The 16,077-nt window shown below is 41.3% G+C and overlaps 1 protein-coding gene across 2 annotated transcripts in view; it reads right to left on the bottom strand.

Moving 5' to 3' along the window:
• Positions 1-13,030, bottom strand: part of CMIP (c-Maf inducing protein) — a 63,693-nt gene extending 50,663 nt beyond the window's left edge. The window contains exon 1 of one of the 2 annotated variants that reach the window (XM_053448488.1): positions 12,313-13,030. In XM_053448488.1, coding sequence (XP_053304463.1) covers positions 12,313-12,609 — 297 coding nt within the window. In that variant the 5' untranslated portion in view covers positions 12,610-13,030. The remainder of the gene's footprint in view (positions 1-12,312) is intronic. The other variant, XM_053448489.1, reaches the window with a different exon arrangement.
• Between the last annotated feature and the right edge of the window lie 3,047 nt (positions 13,031-16,077).

Below are 16,077 nucleotides of genomic sequence, written 5' to 3'. Positions count from 1 at the left end.
TGGTGGGAGATAATGGAATCCATGAAGCTGCGAGGTCATCCTAAAGGAGGAAAGGTGGTCAAACCTATACAGATATACATTTATATCGTTCATTGACCTTTTAACCAAAGGTAGTTGCGGATTGAGTGATATTTAGGCCTGAAGTGGGAAAGATAAAGGTTAGTTAAACTATAATTGGAGGTTTGCCTACATCAAACATACCATAAATATTTAGAGCTTCAGCTTGGACTGTTGTAAGGGTAAGAGTATTGAGATGAGTGAAGCATACAGAGGAGCAACTATGTTGTAGACTTATACGTAAGGTACCAAGGTTTCAGCAGGAACAGGCATGTGAACATGAAAACGTGATGTAGGAGCAGTCCTGATTAATAGGTTGCCATAGACATGATGGGAGCGAATAAGGCCATGGATTTCACCTTATCAGAGGAACATATTTTAATATGTTTTCAATTGTAATGGTCTTTTTATAGGAGGAAATGTCTGTAAAATGCATTTATAATTTTCGTTGCCAGATAAGTATCATCTTGGCACTGTTAACCAAGAATAAGATAAGCAAAACAAGCAAATAAAAGGGAATGTGTCATACATAAAGAAAAATATAAAAAATATTAACATATTTTAGGAACATATCTGAATAGTATTTTTATCTACTCAAGAGAGGGTCGTACAACTCAAGAACAGACAGGATATTTATACAAGGGGTTTTGGAGAAAGAAGTTGGCCAATGCGACTTGTTTATGTATTTCATATATTTTTTTTTTATAAATTCTTTAGTAAGAACACCCTGTCCAGAATGTAAAATTAAAATTTAATAAATGTGTGAATAAGCATAGAAATGTGCTTTCTCAAGTTGAGTTTCAATTTAGTAAAACGCAGAACAGATGACCAATAGCACAATGTTCCTGTAGGCAAGAGTCCGTCTTAGCTTCATGTGAGTAGTATTCCACGGCAGATGGAGTCTCGAACCACGCTCGGTGTGATAGGGTAACGATATGAAAAAAAGTGCCTGCATAGTCTTGAGGTCATCACTTAAGTTTTATTTGGGTTTGGATTAGTATGAGATGTCCAAGATCAACTCAAAAAGACTTACTTTATTTCTAGACTTGGCACACGTACTTCAGCTCAAAACTAAACATCTTGTGGCGAGAATATTTTGAAGTAGCGCCAGAGATGAAGGACATCTGGTATGCGTTAGGCAGGCAGAGTCATAAAGATAGCTCTGGTCTTTGCTTTTTTTCATGTTAACAGACCCCAAAGTTTAAGATCTGCTTGATAACAGTGGAGAATCATGATTTCTAACAGACTGATTCATACTAAGAGAAATACTAATTATAGTTAGTGGCATAAACCGCCTTTTCAGCTATATATATATGAAAGATCTAAAGCAGGGACGTCAAGCTTCAGACCTCGAGGGCCAAAAGACCCAGTCTCACGGTCTGTTAGTGGCCTTCAACCCAGCGCCAACGGTTATCACTCAGGATCTGTGCATATATCTCAACTTCTGGAGAGACAGATCACCGAAGGATAGCACTTCAATGCTATGCCAAGAAATGGCTCAAAGGTTCCAATGCCTTACAGTCAATCTCACCTAAGATATCACAGCCTTCTTCTTCATATTGGGCAAGATGGCTTTCCCAATCCATCACAAGTAACCGCATGGTTGAAATGGTAGGAATGCAACACATGCATTATTTTCTTAATGTCACATTCAAAGGCAAGCAGACACTTTCATTCTTAGACACAATGCAGCACCAAGCAGGATGAGGAGATACTCAATACCATTTACTCTTGGACAGAAGAAGAACATGTCTTCAGGACGCAGCTGTTACATGGAGTTCTTTAAGTTGGAAACCTCAAACCACAGCGATTGCACTATATAAAAACACCGCGTGTCGGAAGTAAGAGATACATATTTTCTCGGTATGGTGTTAAATCCCACTGGAAGGCTGGGAGGTAATTCAACAGAGCCACATGGATTGTGAAGGACCACCATGATAGACACTGTTATACAACTAACCTCAAAATGTGTCATTTGGCCATATGGATCATTTCTTTAGACAAAAGGCATAAAGAGACATTCCACCCATCACAGGCAATTTAATGGAAACTGGAACAAAGTTACTTTGTCCTACTGGTGGTAAACATTTGCATACATGAGGCAAAATATTATAAAAATATAATACCACTTTCCTAAATGCAAAAGAAACTCAGCAGCCAAACCAAACAGATATAGGTCATCAACGCATGTATTACTATTAAGAAAGGCAGACAATATTATCATCGGTTGTGATAGATCTATTACTTTTTACCATTTATATCAATATATTCCAACAATTTAAGATTGATTTGTTGGCTAAGCCAGCACAAAAATAATACACATTCTAGCTCGGTAATTCATAAGTGAATTCACAAATAAAACACGCAATCTATCTTAAAATACAGATTCTCTAAAAGAACACTCAAGAACGAGTGATTCCCTAAAATAAGTGTTAAGAAAAGCCCAGCCTTTTGCATCATGCGCACGCTAGATAGAGTTTCCATATAGATGCACGCACTTTAATCCTACATGGACTTCACCCACTTGAGATTGAAAATAGAACCACCACATGTTGGCTTGGGGAAAATATGTTAATCCTATGAGGCTATATCTGTGATCCTAAAAGAGGAGAAAATTGACATCACGGAGGGAGAAGTTAGGAGGAACTCATGGGTGGTACAAAAGAACAATCCATAAACCTTTGTTGACCTCATGGCACGATATATGCAAGTCACGCAGTACTTCCTATTCTAAATCACGGGATACTGGCCTCCTCCAAGAAAATCCAGATTCAATAAGGAAGGGTGGTTGGGACACACATTAAAACAATACCTAGAGTTTATTCCAATGATGCTAAAATATCAATGGACAAACTGCATGGTGGTCACGCATTGCATGGACAGAATAGTCGGTTTAAGAATAGGAGAATGACTATCCAAATCCTATTTCCCCCTCTATGATGGAAGCCCATTAGATGGGGATAGAACATCGGGACAGGGAAATTGGTTGGATTGTTTCCCTGATCAATTTCCCTGATTGAAAACCAAAAAAAAGGTTAATGAATTTAGTTAGATCCCCTTTAGGTGCAGTCTATATGTTACAGAGAGTGACTTTAAAATGTCACACCTGTGGTTGAATATCCTTTACATCCAAAAGTGAGATTTCCGGTGAGATGTTTGGTTTGGTAACGCAGTGCGTCCAGGAATTATAAGAAGGTGTTTTTAAACACCATGTTGCATTGTGAATTATTATATTCCTAACAATGAATAATGCTTATTATTAATTCAAGTACACTGAAACACAGAAACAGGATGTCAATGTGCTCAACTGAGGATATCCTGAAAATCTACAATATTGGATAATGGTGGGCAGCGTACCAAAATGAAGGGCTCAAGCTATAAGGAGTACCCAGGGAGGTTGCAACAGGCTTTCTAGGTAAATAAGACACTCATAACGCATGCACCATAATCACTTTTTACAGGGTTCATATTTACTTGAATAAAAAAACAAAAAATAGAAGAATTATGAAAAAGCAAGTATGTTGGCAGCTATGGAAGTCAGGGTTGGACATCGCTACGCTGAAGGATTAGAATGACGGGCAGATTCCTCGGAACACAGGAAATACTACGTGACCCTGCATTTCCATTACCGTCAACAAAGCTGGCCTTAGTAGCGGTAGCGAGATGCTCGAGCCACACCTGACATCCACAGGGATTTGCCACAGATAAACGAACATTGTATTCTTAGAATTTTGGCAAAACTGTAATAAGGACATACAAACATAGTAATAAAGAGTGCACTGCGGGTGCGTGGATATCACACAGCCCCATTCCTCCCAAGCGACCACCTGTAGGAGGAACCAGTCCTTCTTTAGTCCCAAATCCCTCTGTCATCAATCTTTTCTACGAGCGCAGAATGTTTGCTGGGTATACGTATATATTAGTGGTCTACAGCCCTAAGATGTCCACCTACGATGACAAAGATGTCCACCTTTAGAGATGCTAACCAGTGCCTGTGAAATAAAGTGGGGCCGCTCCGAGACTGCCGTCACAGAACTCTTTGTCCTACATTCTCACGCACGGCGTGTGCATCCTAACGCCGGGATGTGTCGTCTCCCGACGCTCAGCATGCAGGAGCCGCGCGCAATAAGCGGAAAGGGTGACCAAGGAGACACAACCGCAAAATATAGATATGCCTTCTAAGTCAATAACACGGCAATTTGTCAGTTTTATTGACAGGTGAACTTTAAATAATAGTTATAGATTTGTAAAATACACACGGTTCCAAGTTCTTTACATCATTTACCAATCCAAACGCTTCCGGTTCTAAGACGTGCTTCTATACTATATTCAACTCACTGCCCAAAACCACCAAAATTAATAAAGGATAAACAAAATTCAAGTTTTTTTTTTTTTTTTTACACTTGATGGTGCCTCGGATACACTACGCACTTGATAACGTTCTTTTTTCCTATGAGCTGGGTGGTTATGATACATTAAAAGTTCCACATGGCAACCTTTAGCTTCCAGTACCTATACATTATATAGCTGTAAGCCAAAGATCAGATATACCTACGGTAAAGGTTAGCGTAGGCAGTCCTTGACAATCTGCCTCCAGTGTTTTTGTGGCGATGATGTGTTATAGATTTTATAAAGGAAGATGTGGTAAAGTCACCCACGATTAAAATACAATGTATATTATGAATACGGTTGTCGAATCGGAAGTATATAATTCTGCCGTTACAGCGTTAAGCGTGTTTACATAACATCCTATCCCCCCTCCGGGATTGACTAGATCAAGTTTGGTTCCCTAGCGAGCAGTTATTTGGCAAATAAAGTAACCAAGTCTGAAAACGTAGCGCGGGGACACAGGCGGAAGACGAGACTACGTCCAGAGAAAAGAAACGGAACGAGAGACTCTGTCAAGCAAGCAGACCGGCTACCGACAACGGGAAAATGATACACCTAGATGATATATCACACCATATAGCTGGCCGATACGTCCAGGGGAACGTAGAAAGCTCTGCCACATCAACATACCCATTCTCCAATGTCAATAAAATGAATGCATTTAATAAGAATATAAATGCTGTCTTAAGCTCATAAAATGTAATGGCAGGTAAGACCCGTTCGGCCGATCTAGAACATGTTTCCTGATGTAAAGACTCAGACCTGGTAGTTGGTCTGGTCTAAGATTCAGGAGCCATATGCCGATCCCATACGTGTTTAACTATCCTCGCTGTAATAGCCTCTACCACTTCTGCTGATTGGCTGGTCAGTTTATCTACCACCCTCTCTGTAAAGAAAAACTCTTACACTCCATCTAAGTCGTTTTAGATTATGATCTCTTGTGCTAACATTTCTCCTCCTTCCGTTCTGTACTTTGTTAAATCCCTTTAGGTATTTAAACGTTTCTTCCACATCTCCCATCCCTTCTCTCCTCCAAACTCTTTCTGGCAGTGACATAATGTCTTGGAATCAGAACAGCTGCTCCCCCCCAACTGCTACCGCCCCCCCCCATGTACCAACACATGTAATAAACACACGTGCAGTCCTTGCAACATGTGTAATAACTGCCTAATACAGAGGAAAGGAAGTGGTTAGAGAAACACCAACAATACCCGAGCGTCACATGTTTAGGTTATCTTAAACCATATCCGACGTCATCATCATGTGTAAGCTCTGTAGGTTAACATTTCTTTCTGGTCACCCATCGGATGACGTAGTCGTGTATTGCCCCTGGGAGGGGGGGCATAATGGTGTGCGTGTCCACTCACAAACAAACACTAAAGAGAATCGGCTCTTTGGCAGTGTTATAATAAAAGGCCTGGAAGGAACCAGACTTGTTTCCATGGTTACCCGAGGTTCTGTAGAACATCTGCAGTTTCCTGTTTGTCCATTTGTGCTTCATTTTCATTCCTGCAGAAATCAGGGTTGTGTTTCTTTTTTGGTCATTATTATTATTACTATTCATTTTCGCAGCGGAGGAAAAAAAAAAAAACCTCGTATCGCAAACACACCTGCATTGAAGAGGCAAATCCCGGGGGTTAATCAGCTTTTATTCGCAAAGGAGGGGGTTTAACCCCCTATGTGCCAAAGTCAGCACTGGTGCCGGCCAACAAACCAGTTTTATACCAGCAGGCACGTAAAAACGCCCTACGATCAGTAATAATCCTTCTGAGCAGATAGCAAAGGTTTAACCCTTTGATGGGCACTGCAGTGGCACTCAGAGTTTACGTATAAAGAGCAAATAAGTAAAAAAAAAGTGATGCAATCACCGTAGCAACCAGTGGAATGTGGTTTCTATTCCAATGTGGTTTCTATAGCTTGATACATCTGCCCCAGAATTGTTAATTGCCCTCCAAGTTTTATAGTGAACAGAATGCAATTTTTTTTTTTTTTTTTGGACTACATATCTCACGATGGTTCCATAAACGCAGACAAATGATTTTATTACGGTCATTGAAAGACGTGAGAGGACTCGCCATCTGTGCACAAAGCACCAGGGCAAAGTTTCATTTCCACCGGGCGCCCGCTCCCATTCCCATGTTGCGTTTAGACACGCGGATCAAATCTTCGATGTTGAGAAGGCTGCGTGTGATTTGTGGTTAGAAGCCCCAGGGGCAGGTTTGGCTGAAGGGCGAAGAAACTGTGTTTCTAAATATTGTATCAAAGTGTATTATATGTATTATCTATTTTGTAAAACAAGATATGTAAACAATATTGTAACTGCGTAAAAGTGGTCCTCCTGGTGCAAAGTTTTTTGTTTTTTTAAATGCTCTTATCACCATAGCAACCCAACAAAATGCTCCAATCAGCAGGAACATCCCACTAATTGCTATGGCGATAGGAGGATTTTTTTTTTTTATACTTTTGCACCAGGATCAATATTTATATAGGAATCTACGGACTATGTAGCAATGCTGGACCACTCTGGCCTGTCCCGATAACACAGATAGATTAGTAAATGGATTGCAAGCTCAGAGGAACAAAGGGAAGGGGTTCCATTTAATGTGTGCTTAAGAGCAACCATCGGACATTGAAGCACGTGGGGCGTCCGTGATCCAGCAGCGAACCCACGATGAGGTATGGCCCAAAATTTTCGACCGGTACCCGTGACAAAATCAAAAAAAATAAAAAAAAAAAAACAGACTCTGCTCACCTTAGAGGAAACGTTCTTAGTAGATCCTCTTATCCCTCTAGATTGTAAGCTCTTCTGATCAGGGCCCTCCCTACCTCTTGTTTCTGTCAGTGGAATTGCTATGTGATTTACCGATGTACAGCGCCGCGGAATATGGCAGTGCTACATAAAACAATAAATAATAATATTTAATGACACAAATATGACGAAACCTGTTAAGAAAGTGTTACTCGCTGCCAAATGTGAAGTGGAAACTTCACCCGGTTTATCTCTCCTCCGACCAAAACCGTATGTTTTATTCCCCTAAGCTTTATCTACGTTGGTCGCTATCAAATCTGCTGAAGTCGTGCAGCTGGGAGCCGGCAGATACTTCCCCTAAATGTGACGGCTTTACCATATTTAGTCACAATGTGTCAGTTAACACATACTGGAAACCGAAAGTGTCAAAGCCACACGGAGAATTAACACGGAAATACACGGGATCTACATCCATCTATCTATATATCTGTCTATATATAGCTATATAGCTATCTATCTATATATATATATATATATATATATATATAAAAGCCACACCTCCAAACTGTTTAACTGTTTAATAAGAAATATAAAGCAAAAAAAAAAAATGATAAACCATACAGTCTGATAGATTCCGAAAAGCTTTCTACTGAAGGCCGCAAATATTCCCCTCGACTAAAACACAAGTCGAAAACACGAGATAAATAAATAAAAATTACAAATAAATGAACCAGAGATCTTCTAGACTATTATTTATATATTGTTTATATTTATGCCCCATATTTATGGGTGGTGTTTCAATGTATTTAGTGGGCATGTGCTGAATTCTTGCTTTGTTTTGTGTACTTATTGGTCACTAGAATTATGTCAGCAACCCGGGAATCTGAATCTTGTAATATAATTATATATGTGTATATATATAATAATATTATTTATAATAAAAACTTGTAAGCTCTTTTGGTTCCAAACATACGCTACTTGTTATGTCACGTTCAGCGCTGAGGAATACGGTGGCGCTAATAATTATTATTATTACCAGTACAAAGAGAAGGTGACAGCGGTTGTGGAACTACAACTCCCATGATGCCTAGCCAGGCGATCAGTATAAGCGCTGGCCTTCCATAACGGGGAAATATCTCCCTGAAGCTCAGTGAGCTGCTTTAAAGGATAGTTTCTACTTAAATAAAATAAAAGATGAATGCGCACGCAGAGACATGGCGGATCTGATGGCACCAGGTAGGATCCGGGGTCCCAATTCTTGGGTATCCAAGAATAAATCGGGGGAGACTAAAGTCTGGGCTTGTGAGTGCCCTGCACATGTGCAGCAAACCAATTAGCCCCCGAACCCCTACTGACTTTGAGTGGGACACCTCTGCTGAAGCGCCGCTCCTGCCGTGCACCCCTTCAGGCGTATGCCACGCCATTTAAAGGACGCAGAGCCACGGGTTGATCGGATCGGGTTAGAGATAACAGCGGGCGCACACAGTACGAGTTTGTGTACACCTGCAGAACACGCCTTACACAAATATATGCGGAAGATTATTCACACAAAACCCATGAATGCTACAAAACTGAATAAATCTGCGCAGGAACTCCACCTCGTCTATCAATACACAACAAGGGAGCAAGCGGCGGGCGCCTTTCCGGGCCCGTCAAAGGAGGAGAAATGTTAGAACAAGAGGCCATAACCTAAAACTAGACAGAGAGTAGTAGAACAGCCTCCCGGCAGACGTGGTAGAGGCTAACACAGCAAGTAACAATTAATAAGAAATGTAAAGTCGCGCCCGACAGATTCTACTGAAGGCCGCCGACAAATATTTCCCTCGACTAAAAATACTTTTCATGAGCCCCAAATGCAAAAAAAAAACAAAAAAACAAACATAAAACACAAATAAACAAACCAGAAATCTTCTAGATAGTAGTTGGGCGCGTACGACAACGCGGGTTATGCATACGCTGGTGTACAGCTTGAAAAGTGGTCTTATCGCCATGGCAACCAATGCAGTCGGCAGGAGCGTTGCACTGGTTGCCATGGCGGCAAGAGCGCGGGGTCCCCGGTAGCTTCGGGAGACAGTGTTCTTATCCGTAACCCCCGCTGGCCGTGCTGTGTTACATTACATGCTTCGTTTGGTGCTTTTCTTGCACTAATTGCACGTTGTATTACTATGGAGATAAGATCCAGGCCTTCTGTTGTTTACTGGAAGCAGAGGCAATGAGTGGCTCTCCAGCTGTTGCCGGGCTGCAGCTCCCACCACCCTCAACCAGCATTTAGCACACCAAAAGCCGGCTGAGCATCATGGGAGTTGTTCCTTAATCAGTTAGGGGGTATACAGCAATGTGTTACGTTTTGAGGATTTATCAGCTTTTTTTATACATAACCAAAATGGCCAACAAAGTTCTATTTGTACATAATGATCACAATAAGTAAAGCCAAACATGATCAATCACGGGGGAAACGTGCAAAATGTACCGGAGGAGCATGAAATGCCCCCTGAATCCAACGCTGGCCCACAGAACTCACTAATGGTGCAGGATTTACCTCACAACAGTAACTGCGTGTCTGCGGGGCACCTGTGCAGGTGTGGGAGAGCATTAACACCTGCCCCTGAGGGGGGGGGGGATATTAACACCTGCCCCTGGGGGGGATATTAACACCCGCCCCTGAGGGGGCGGGCTCACATTAACACCTGCCCCTGAGGGGGGAAAGCATTAACACCTGCCCCTAAGAGGGGAAAGCATTAACACCTGCCCCTGAGGGGAGAAAGTATTAACACCTGCCCGGAGGAGGTAAAGGTGATCGGTTTGGGAATCTATGCATCAAATTACTAAAGGTTGTCCAGCATTACAGAGCTGGGGCCAACTTATCTATCTGTACGTCAAGTTTTCTTACACGGCTAAAGCATTATATCATATACATACACACACACACACACACATATATATATATATATATATCACACACACACACATTAGATACTCACACACTGCCTCAGTACAACCAACACACAGTACACGAAAAATAATTATACATTTGAAGACTTTTTTTTGCCAAACGCTAGCCCGAATGAGAAGCAGATATACCCAATACAAGGGCCACAGAGGTGACACCCAACCTTAAGAGTCAGAAAATCACCTAAGTTCATGAACTGGCGACTTACATGCTTTCTATCTAAGCTTCTAGAACGGGAAATGGCTTATGAACTCCCATAAATCTCAGCCAACCCTTGATTCTGGCATATGATTATGAGACGGGTACGCCAAACCAATTCTGAAGGCCCCAATGGTACAGCCACTGATGTCACCGCCGTTCCTGTTTAGCTGAAAAAAGCTGCTGTGACCCGTGCAGCACCTAACAATTAAAAACAGTCATAAAGACGATTTGACGTCTATGCACTAAAGATTAACCCCTGAAAGTACAGCCTTTCACCCTGTTACTCTACAAGTTCAACTTCCTGTTACATTTCAATGTATAAAATGTTCCATTTGATTCCATTAAATTCTTAATTACTCCAAACAGATCATTATTGGCAAAAAAAAAACACAGCTAAATAAGCATATCTGATGAGCGTTTAATTATGACATCATACATATATATATGTGTGAGTTTTCCCTTATATATTCAATAATCAGGTTTTATTTATAACATTGTTATATGTACAGGATCCTTTACAAGATCCAACACTATCCGCACTGTATCTCCGTGATCCGCTGCAGCACTGCCCCTGCAGATAATATACGTGAAATCCTTTGGGAATATATGAATTCACAGCATAATGCCCCCCAAGCCATTCTGTCACCCTTCCTAAACCACTGATTTTTATATCGTAAATGCAGGGATTTAAAGAAATAGCAGACGCCAAAATCCACTCAGTGACCCAGCCTACCATAACATAAAGAATAATGGGCTGGGGTTTCTATTTCTCCTTAAAAGAAGGGCGAGAAAGGGAATACAAAATGTAGCTGCTTAAATACATGTTGATTACATGATACGGTAACCTGAGACCATGGAACTCAATGATTTATCGCATTCTTTAAAATGTATAGAGAAAAGATGGCTGATCTGTGCAATCTTGCTTCTATGTTGCAATAATACTAATAATAAATAATAATAATCTATTACACTGCATTATATATATATATATATATATATATATATATATATATATATATATATATATATATATATATGTTGCTCTTACAACAAGGGTGGGTTATATGAATTTTTCAATGAAAACTGCTTTAACCGTGTTTATAGCCACACATACAATCTCTGTTTTTAACATTTCACATACAATCGTTACGGGTGAGCATTTTGATCTACAATACCATTCCCATCTTTCTACCGGAACATACACCTTTAAAACAAAACAATAAAAATAAAGTGAGCCCTGCAATCCAGCATGATGTGCAAATTGTTTTTGAAATAAAAGGTGCTTGTTAGTCCACCCCAACATCCAATGCAGTAAACCCTGTGATCACTCCAGAACCTCTTGACAAGAAGATCTGCCCATCAACTTATGGCTTCCAAAGCTGGTATATAAAAATGTCGATTGACAGCTCTTTAAATCAAGAGGTTCTGTATCAGCTATGGCATTTCATTCCCATAAGGTGCCCGGGCCGGAGGACCTGACAGGTATTGGATCACTAAATACAATAAAACACCGTACATGCGAAGACTACTAATGACCTCATATTTAAGACAATAAGATTAAAATGATGATGAAGAAGATCCAAGAGATATCGGTTATGAAGAACAAAGTGCTCGTTGTCATAATTTAAAGCTGGTTTCCTATTAATCTTCATTCAGATCTTTAGTAAAAGAAAAATAGCAGATTCCCCCGATTTACCCCCAAGCTAAACATTCTGCGAAACCAGAGCCCAGTCTATCTGTTTCTCATTACAGAGGATTGTAATGTTCAGGCAAGAGAGAACACAGCCCCAAATCCCCTCCATAACAGCTTCCACCACAGAGAGGGGCAAAGATCTACCCCCCCAAAACCCATGATAGAGAATCTTGCCCCCCTCCCAGTGGTTGCTGCTGACTGCAACTCCCATCAGGCTCATCCAGATCCCCCCACTAAAACATGTCAGAGGATCTTTCCCAGGGTGGTACTTACTGTAGCAGAGGTCAGGCTGTTATCTGCCAGGGTCAGATGATGGGGTTCCCACCTCCTTAGGAATTTGGAAGTGAGAATCTTGCTGAGGAAGGTCCTGGGGTGCCTGATCACACAGACCTGGATGTCCCCTTCTTGAAGCAGTTTATACCTCATCCCATTGAAGTGCTGAAGGGGTCTCCTGCAGGAAACTGCCCCCATTTTGCCACCTTCTGGAGCAGACATCTCCCCCAGCAGTGGCTTGTTCTCCTCTATCTGTCTGTGATCACTGCCCCCACATGAGCTGCTAGTACAATCCATAGCAACTAGTCAAATGAGGCTTCTCTCGCTTGTATTTCACTGAAATAGCAGATAGCAGAGAGGAACAGGCGTATCAGCACCAGTAGATCACATGAAACAAAGTATCAGATCCCCTCTTTCAGCCAAAGAACAGATCCTATGTGTCAGATCCCCTCTTCTGCAGGCTGATTATGGGGATTTCCAATGTTCTACTTGATTAGACCCATATTCTTTATCCCAGGTCCAGACAATAAGGGGTAACCAGGCTCAGGTCCCCTCTGTGTGTGGTCAGAGCTGTGCTTCCTTTTTTTCTGCATGTATCTATATGTTGCCTGTGTCAGTGTGTGTGCGGATGAGTGTGTGTGTATGAGTGGTGTGTGTGTATGTACGTGTGTGTGTGCCACAGAAAGCATTTGCTAAAAGATTGCAGCAGCTCCCCCCCCTTGATTGGTTGCTGGGGTGTCATGTGGCCTCAATGACGTCAATGCTAAAAGCAACAGATCAGGATGCACATTCTCTGTGTGTGTGTGTGTGTGTGCTGCAGGGGAGGGGAGGGTGTCATAAATAGGAGAGAGGGGGGAGAGCTGGGGACAGGAGCAGGGCAGGGGCAGCTCTCCATCTTTAAAACACCTGAGTCTCCTGGTTGATCTAGCTGCAAGTCACATTGCAGGGATGGTTAGAAGTCTTTGAACACTAAAGTGCATAACTATTCATTCCATGTTCTGACTCCAAACCCTGCAATGCTTCCAGAGCACTATATAGATGGGGTAATGTCATCAAGGACACACATTATATCTATAACATCCAGTACATCCAGTGATAAAAAATTAAATGTATATATATATATATATATATAAATGTAATTTTTTTTAATTAAACTGAGGTCACCATTGGTCGCCTTTAATCTGGGCCATTTTATAAGCCACGCTTCCCTTTGTAATACGCAGAGTGGAAACGTTATGCGTTCTAAAAACAATTCTGCAGCTCTCTTTACAAACAATGTATTAATGTAACAATAGCAGTGTAAACATGTGCATTAGCTACATCTACCTATACGTTACAATCTGCTTAACCATCAGATCCAGCTTTCCCTTTGTTATTTATCATAGATTTATATAGCGCCACCATACACTAGAGCGATGTACAATGGGTAGGCAGGACCTAAGAAGTAGTGCATCACATAACAATTTTGGCTTAAAGAAACACAAATGTAAGGGGGGGGCTCTGCTCAAACGATCAGATGACAAATCCTTTCTTTATTCTACTTTATCACGTGAGTTTTGTCCTGTGAACCGTAGTAGAGATCCACCAATAAAAATGTTCTTTGATGGTAGAGATAAGACCCTAACCAAATCGCTAACAATGATAAATCCTCTCTAGGATTATTTGTGCCAGTAAAATGTTGTGGGCATTCATGCCGCGTCCGGCTGCTGTGGGTGAACAACTGGCCGTTAAATTAACAAAATCTGTACCCGCTGGACGCCCATCTCCTCCGCTCGCCCATCCTGTGTGATTTGCATGGGGCAGACATGTGCCTTCTATGCCAAGATCTAAATCTAAGTCTAATTTGCTTAGTATATTGAACAAGGCTGACCCGATTTGCATCTAGTGCCAGGCTCAGCTGATTTCCATAGCATGCCCTCTCATCTCAGGTTGATCCACTTTGCATAATGCGAATCGCTGTCTCGTTAGCTACAAAAATATTAGCACAAAAACTTTTTCCAATCAATATTTTAAGGACTATTTATTGGTACGAGAAACCTTAGCCCTACACACACTTTCTTAAATCAATGTCCTGCACTTAATTAGACCTGTTCTTGCCTGCTCTAAGATACGCAGATAAAGGAATTCCATTACTGGCCGCATCCACCATATACTCGGAGAAAGTGTCATAACCCAATAAAGGTGTGTTATGAAATGCACGAGTCAAAAGGACTTTCTGTCAATGATTAGGAATTTATCCGTGATGAGCGAGGATTTGGAATCACGGCGGCATTAATGTACTTAGAAACCACTCCTTAATCAGCTTGTTACAAAAGCCATATGGCTGTCTATAACCGAGGTGTTCGGATTCATTATTAATCATCTTAAACTATGAAGCATCGTCACAAAACCAATACCTGCTATACATATGTATGTGTGGTTGGGATAATGTATGCAAGATAAACAGACAGATACATATACCAATGGATCATGGGAAGAAAGATGAATTTTGGCCCAAAGAGGGACTGCCCCCCTAAGCAGGGATACTTGGGAGGTATGCATAGAAGCAATCCCAAGAATGCACTGGATATGCAGCAAAGAGAAGGTATAACACACCCTTGGAGATAAGTATGGATCCAGGCAAGTAACGTCAGGCTTCCAGGGGTGACTGAGTGACATCTGGAGGTTGCGGGATCATAAATACTCAGGGTGGTTCTCTCTATTAACACCAGATCGGCGGTGCAATCACACCCTCCATACATAGCATGCCTGGGGGCCAGATGGCCCATCAGACTAAACCACCCTCTTACTAAAGTGAGAATGAGTGATGAGAGTAGTAGTTCAAATCGGCAATATCACCGTGGATAGCACACAGTCCTTTTATCTAGACATTAAGCTAATCATTCATAACCTCTGTTGGCTTACCTTAAACCAAAATGTAATTCCACTCTTCATTTTTAAAGATATTCATAATTCATTCACAGAGCTGTATAAAAAAAGAGAAAAGATATGCATTTAAAAACATACGTAAAAATTGGAACAATTCCGACATTCCTATCTATTGTATGTATAGAAATGTCACAACAAACATTGCACCAAGAATAGCAAATACCTAAAGAACACATGGAGAGAACAGACAGGAACATGCTATAAGGCCAATGGCCTATGGGTAATTGACCTCTAGCCAATATGGGCACAGTGGTGTGGGACGCATAAGCCTCTTTATTACATCTGCCATGATTTCAATAGATATCTGTACCTGCATTCCATACCTGCTTCTTAATTCATACAGGGGTCATCAATAGCACACAAGTTTTGTTGAGTTCATAAGACATGGGAGCCGATACCGATGGCAACTACACTTAATTCTTAAAGCCCGAGCCACCCAGTTGGTGGTCTCCTCAGCAGTGAGCCAAGGTGGAAGTTTAATTTAGGGTTCTAGATGGTGTTGGTGAGTTGTGACAAGTTCTTACAAATGATATATATCGAAGAGTAGGGTCAGTTCACTTAGAAGGTTAGCCCCTCCTCGGATGATCACAGGTATGGTCTCAGGGTCCTAAGGATGTTCTTAGGTATGGTTCCAGGACAGTTTATAAGCATGTTCTCGAATACTATTTCAGATTTCCTAAATGTAGCCCAAATGTTCCTCTATGCTATTGCTCCTGGTCCGAGTAGCGTTACATTCAACTTGTGACATGGGACAACAGCCAGGTGTCTGTGTGATAACAGCAGGAGCGATTATGTACCAATGATCTTTAGATTCAGCAATCCATTCTTTACTTGCTT

The sequence above is a fragment of the Spea bombifrons genome, chromosome 10, assembly GCF_027358695.1.
Source record: "Spea bombifrons isolate aSpeBom1 chromosome 10, aSpeBom1.2.pri, whole genome shotgun sequence".
In the NCBI taxonomy this organism is placed as follows: domain Eukaryota; kingdom Metazoa; phylum Chordata; class Amphibia; order Anura; family Pelobatidae; genus Spea; species Spea bombifrons.
Note: the sequence above shows the minus strand (reverse complement) of the source record. Positions and strands in the feature narration are given on the sequence as shown.